The sequence below is a fragment of the Physeter macrocephalus genome, chromosome 19 (genome assembly GCF_002837175.3).
Source record: "Physeter macrocephalus isolate SW-GA chromosome 19, ASM283717v5, whole genome shotgun sequence".
Lineage (NCBI taxonomy): Eukaryota > Metazoa > Chordata > Mammalia > Artiodactyla > Physeteridae > Physeter > Physeter macrocephalus.
Window position 1 is genome coordinate 63587978 of NC_041232.1, and position 6768 is coordinate 63594745.

At 44.7% G+C, this 6768-nt stretch overlaps 1 protein-coding gene across 2 annotated transcripts in view; it reads left to right on the forward strand.

Moving 5' to 3' along the window:
• The window catches only part of LIPG (lipase G, endothelial type), a 28175-nt gene extending 26658 nt beyond the window's left edge, over positions 1-1517 (forward strand). For both annotated transcript variants that reach the window (XM_055080407.1, XM_055080408.1), the window contains exon 10: positions 237-1517. In XM_055080407.1, the coding sequence (XP_054936382.1) occupies positions 237-258 (22 nt within the window). In that variant the 3' untranslated portion in view covers positions 259-1517. The remainder of the gene's footprint in view (positions 1-236) is intronic.
• Positions 1518-6768: the final 5251 nt, after the last annotated feature.

Genomic DNA, 6768 nt, shown 5'->3' on the forward strand with positions numbered 1-6768 from the left:
AGGGATCCCACATGCCGCGGAGCGGCTGGGCCCGTTAGCCATGGCCGCTGGGCCTGCGCGTCTGGAGCCTGTGCTCCGCAATGGGAGAGGCCACAGCGGTGAGAGCCCCGCATACTAAAAAAAAAAAAAAAAAAAAGAAGCTGATAGGTATGGAAGAAAGCTTGGTCTTGTGGTAAACTGAGTTGCATGTTTGCAAAGCCAGCTAATGAACACCACTCCCACGTGGTTCCTTTCAGTCCAACCCTGGAGCATCCTTGAAGGTGCCTGCAAGGCCCCCCACTCCCTGATTTCCAAGCACATGGAGGAACGTTACTGCTGAGGACCCACCTGATGGAAAGACCCTTCTTGGCTTGACCCTGGAGCAATGGGAGGAGCCCACTTGCTGGGCCCAGCACCGCGCCTCCCATGGTGGCTGGGACTTTTCTCCAGAGACCACATGCTGCTGTTCCTGCTGTTCCCGCTGCTGTTTTAGGATAGCTCTAACTCCAGATCTGTGTGCAAACGGCCAATGCCCTGGCCGCTATGCACACCGGGCTGGTTTCTCAGTGACCGGGTGAGCCTGTGCTTCACCCAACAAGGAACACAGGCTCTGAGTGACTCTGCGTGGAAGGCTGTCAGCTGCCTGACCTGACTTGAGTCATAGTGAGGGAGTCTTGCTGCTGGGAGCTGACTCGTGTCAGGATGGCAGACCTGGGACCTTGTTCACCGTGAGGGGGGAGAGTAGATCTGGGGAGGTGTGGAGGCCTTCGCTCTTGGGGTTCAATGGGTAACTGGTAATGTGGACTGGTTACATTTTATTCGGTCCTGCTCCCCAACTCCTTCTCTAAAGCACACATCATTGGCTTCCTTTACAAAACCGAAGTTTAGCGAGGTTCAGCACAGGCCTAGAATTATATACCAAGTTCGTGGAGGAGCCAGGTGAGGACCTAGACTTCCTGGAGGCAATGCCCATGGTATGCTCATCTCTGCAACTTCATCAGGACTCGTATAGCCATTTCCCACCAATATGCCCCAGATGTAACAAACAAGGAATTTTTTTCAGAGCCATCCATGAAACCCAAAACTCTTTTATTAATATATAACTGGGAGAACAACTGGGCCAAGGGTTGGGATTTTTATGGATGAGATTGATTTGGAAGGAGACGTGATGTCAGGTGGGAAAGGGGGAGAGCGATTTTCTCTGTACTTAGGTTTTTAAAGGACGTTGTTTTAATCTCTATTGTGCCAAAGTTGTGTCATTGTTCTGTGCCAAACCTCTGAAGACATAACCAGTCAAATACCTTAATTCAAGGGATTTTCTCAATCCAATTGTGTGCCTTTTCTGTTGCTTCTGTGATTGCATTCTAGCCAAAGTAGAGCTTGTATTATTGACTGTGCATCCTGGTTACTTCTGCTTTTGTAATGGAAGCCTTGGGAATCGAATCCTCAGTGGGTCCTGTATTTATACATTTGGCTTGAAGCCTTATTTGTATATAATGATGCTTTTTTAAGTGCTTAGAATACTATTTATTTCTCAAGTGTATATAATGTATAAAAATAAATATATGGTTAGTTTTTACTTTCTGATTAACCGATTTCAAGATTAAAAATTTTAATAGTAAAATAATAAAAATCTACAAAATTCTTCATGGTCTAGCAACTCAGTTCTTGAAATTTGAAAGAATTATCCTGACTAAGCCTAGGTTTTGACAAAAAGTTACTTTAATATAGGATCTATTCTCTATTTGATACTAATTGTTGGTAGGAAGCAGACAACAACTCCTTTCACTGAAGAACAAGAGGAGAAATTATTCGAATTGCAGTAGAAAGTCCTGAAGGTGGATGTTTGGGAGGACAGGAGGGCTGGGTATTGGGGAACGTTGGTGAGGATATAGGTTTGGTCCCATGGGATCTAGAGAACAGTGACTTAAACCAGATAGAAGATGAATTCTCTATTGTGTTAAAGTCTCAGCTGGTATTGAGGTTCTGTTCCATAAAGCCAGGCTCTTAGTTTTGTTTTTTTTTTTTTTTGTGGTATGCGGGCCTCCCTCTGCTGTGGCATCTCCCGTTGCGGAGCACAGGCTCCGGACGCGCAGGCTCAGCGGCCATGGCTCACGGGCCCGGCCGCTCCGCGGCATGTGGGATCTTCCCGGACCGGGGCGCGAACCCGGTTCCCCTGCATCGGCAGGCGGACGCGCAACCACTGCGCCACCAGGGAAGCCCAAGGCTCTTAGTTTTTTGCTCTGTCATTCATAGGATGTTCCCCTCACCCCAGCAGTCCAAAATGTCCCCCATTAGGTCCACTTCTATCCCGTGGGAGGGTGGAAAGAGGGGGGGGAAATGTTCCCTTTTAACAGCATCAATGAGGAGTTGCCCACATTATATGGCCAGAAATCAGTCAGATGATCACACCAGAAGCTGAAAAATACTGTCTTTCTTCAGGGTGCCCAGGGGCCCAGCTGAAAATGCAATTAAATATTTATTTGGCTGTGTCTGGTATTAGTTGTGGCATGCGGGCTTTTCCTTGCGTCGCCCGGGCTTCTCTCTCCAGCTGTGGTGCGTGGGCTTAGTTGCCCCGAGGCACATGGGATCTTAGTTCCCTGATCAGGGATTGAATCCACATCCCCTGCATTGGAAGGCAGATTCTTAACCACTGGACCACCAGGGAAGTCCCAGGAATTCATTTTTATCCCCTTTAAGTTGTCCTTTAAATCATTCCATCTTGTAGTCAACTTTTATAAATTTAAACTGATCTATCACTATGAAGTTTGATGAAGTACACACATTTGACTTTATTTCTAGTCTTAAATGTTAAAACGTTTTAAAATGAGAAGAAAACTCTCTGCAAGGGGCCTTCATGATGGTGGGAAGGGGCTGTTCTTCACCTCCACCCAAGACATTCTGAAATACCAGGCTTAATCATGGACATGGTGGGGGGACTGGGTTAGAGAGTAAGAAATATATTCTTAACCTAATTCAGGTGACAGAGGAAAGGGCTGAAGCCTTCTTTCTGGCCGACTAAAGGAACGTTTTGAAATTGCCGAAAGGTAGAAGTATAGTCTGGGTGCCTCCACTGTGTCTTATCTGACTTGGGGCTTCAGTGGTGCCCCCTCTACAAATTAGAGTCAAGGTGCTTCCATGGGGCCTCCTTTGACTATATGAACAAACTGAAACACTGAACTCCTTGGAAGGATGGATGCCACGTAGGTACTGGAACAGCCACTATTACCAAATGTACTTTTCTCTGTTTTCACCTCTGTTTTCAGTGCTACCCTGGGCCTTTAGCCATTTTAGTTCTAAGAGGGCTGAGATTTTTATCTGGCTTGTTTTCTATTGCAGTCTTAGAACCTAGAATAGTGTCTGGAACATATTAGGTGTTCAATAGATATTTAAATGAATGAATAATATGAGGTACGAGAAACCTGCTGCTTAAACAGACAGGAGGGGGATTGGGAAAAGAGCAATTAATTTGGAGTCAGAAGTCCTGGTATGTCACTCAGTATTATTTGAACTTTAGGCTAAATACAATTTTTCTGAACCTCTATTTACTCATCCGAGAAACAGAGACAATACCTTGCAGGGTTGTTGTGATTATTAAAAATACACAGTAAAAAAACCCAAAACAAAACAGGGAGAGTGCAGCAACAGTGGTGCAGAGGGCAAAGCAGAGAGATTCCCGTTCAAAGGATCAGTGCCGACCAGCACCCACCAGCCTGAGACGATTGTCTGCTCACCCACTGGGGTGGGTGGGGGTTGGGAGCTGAGGCTCGGGCTTCGGAGGTCAGACCCCAGGGAGAGGACTGGGGTTGGAAGCATGAAGACAGCCTGAAGGGGGCTAGCGCGCCACAGCTGGCCAGGAGGGAGTCCGGGAAAAAGTCGGGACCTGCCGAAGAGGCAAGAGACCTTTGTTTCACAGTGAGCAAAGAGAGGGGATTCCTTCCCAGTGTGCCCACAGAAGGCAGAGCACTGCCTAAGTGAGCTCCAGAGATGGGCGCAAGCCATGGCTATCAGCCATGGGCATGAACTGCTAACGCTGCTGCCACTGCCACCAAGAATCCTGTGTAAAAGCACAGGTCACTATCCACACCTCCCAGGAGCCTGTGCAGCACGCCACTGGCAGGGTCCCATGATCCAGGGACAAGTTCCCTGGGAGAACACATGGCATGCCTCTGGCTGTTGCAATGTCATGCCAGCCTCTGCCACCGCAGGCACGCCCCTCATTCCAATTATGATCACCGTACCCCTCACTCTCCCCAGCCTGAGAGAGCAACAGAGCCCTAATCAGCTGCTGCTTTAACCCCCTCCTGTCTGGTGGCGAACAGACACCTGAGGGTGGCCTACATGCAGAGGCGAGGCCAAAACCAAAGCTGAACCCCAGGAGCTGTGTGAACAAAGAAGAGAAAGGGAAATATCTCCCAGCAGCCTCAGGAGCAGCGGATTAAATTCCCACAATCAACTTGATGAACACTGCATCTGTGGAATACCTGAAAAGACAACAAATGTTCCCAAATTTGAGGCGGTGGACTTTGGGAGCAACTGTAGACTTGGGGTTTGCTTTCTGTGTCTAATTCGTTTCTGGTTTTATGTTTATCTTAGTTTAGTATCTAGTGCTTATTATCATTGGTGGATTTATTGGTTTGGTTGCTCTCTTCCTTTATATACATATATATATATATTTTTTCTTTTTCTCTTTTTTGTGAGTGTGTATGTGTATGCTTCTTTGTGTGATTTTGTCTGTATAGGTTTGCTTTTACCATTTGTCCTAGGGTTCTGTCTGTTCCTTTTTTTTTCTCTCTCTCTCTCTTCCTTTTCTTCTGAGCCACGTGGATGGCAGGGTCTTGGTGCTCCAGCTGGGTGTTGGACCTGAGTCTCCGAGGTGGGAGGGCCAAGTCCAGGACACTGGACCACCAGAAACCTCCTGGCCCCACATAATATCAATTAGCAAGAGCTCTCTCAGAAATCTTTGAATCAACACTAAGACCCAGCTCCACCCAACGGCCAGCAAGCTCCAGTGCTGGACACCCCATGCCAAACAACTAGCAAGATAGGAACACAACCCCACCCATCAGCAGAGAAGCTGCCTAAAGTCATGCTAGGTTCACAGACAGTCCAAAACACACCACTGTATGCAGTCCTACCCACCAGAAGGACAAGATCCAGCCCACCCACCAGAACACAGGCACCAGTCCCCTCCACCAGGAAGCCTACACAAGCCACTGAACCAAACTCACCCAGTGGGGGCAGACACCAAAAATAACAATAACTATGAACCTGCAGCCTGCAAAATGGAGACCCCAAACACAGTAAGTTAAACAAGACGGTCTCAGAGACCTCTGAGACAATATTAAATGCACCACATTCGAATTATAGGGTCCCAGAAGAAAAAGAGAAACAGAAAGGGTCGGAGAAAATATTTGAAGAGATTATAGTTGAAAACTTCCCTAACATGGGAAAGGAAATAGTCAATAATGTCCAGGAAGCACAGAGAGTCCCATACAGGATAAATCCAAGGAGAAACGTGCCAAGACACATGTTAATCAAACTATCAAAAATTAAATACAAACAAAAATATTAACAGCAGCAAGGGAAAAGCAGCAAATAACATACAAGGGAATTCCCATAAGGTTAACTGTCTATCTGAAAAAGAATTCAAAGTAATGATAGTAAAGATGATCCAAAATCTCGGAAACTGAATGGAAAAAATATAAGAAACATTTAACAAGGACCTAGAAGAACTAAAGAGCAAACAAACAATGATGAACAACACAATAAATGAAACAGCTGATTTTTCAGCAGAAACGCTGCAGGCCAGAAGGGAGTGGCAAGACATATTTAAAGTGATGAAAGGGAAAAACCTACAACAAAGGTTACTCTACCTAGCAAGGATCTCATTCAGATTTGACGGAGAAATTAAAAGCTTTACTCACAAGCAAAAGCTAAGAGAATTCAGCACCACCAAACCAGCTTTACAACAAATGCTAAAGGAACTTCTCTAGGCAGGAAACACAAGAGAAGGAAAAGACCTACAATAACAAACCCAAAACAATTAAGAAAATGGTAATAGGAACATACATACCAATAATTACCTTAAATGTAAATGGATTAAATGTTCCAACCAAAAGACACAGAGTGGCTGAATGGATACAAAAACAAGACCCATATATATGCTATCTACAAGAGACTCAGTTCAAACCTAGGGACATATATAGACTGAAAGTGAGGGGATGGAAAAAGATATTCCATGAAAATGGAAATCAAAAGAGACCTGGAATAGCAATACTCATATCAGATAAAAATAGACTTTAAAATAAAGAATGTTACAAGAGACAAGGAAGGACACTACATAATGATCAAGGGATCAAACCAAGAAGAAGATATAACAATTATAAATATATATGCACCCAACATAGGAGCACCTCAATACATAAGGCAAATACTAACAGCCATAAAAGGGAAAACTGACAGTAACACAATAATAGTAGGGGACTTTAACACCCCACTTTCACCAATGGACAGATCATCCAAAATGAAAATAAATAAGGAAACAAAAGCTTTAAAAGACACATTAGACCACATAGATATAACTGATATTTATAGGACACTCCATCCAAAAACAGCAGAATACACGTTTTTCTCAAGTGTTCATGGAACATTCTCCAGGATAGATCATATCTTGGGTCAAAAATCAAGTTTCAGGAAATTTATGAAAATTGAAATTGTATCAAGTATCTTTTCCAACCACAACACTATGAGACTAGATATCATTTACAGGAAAAAAAAAACTGTAAA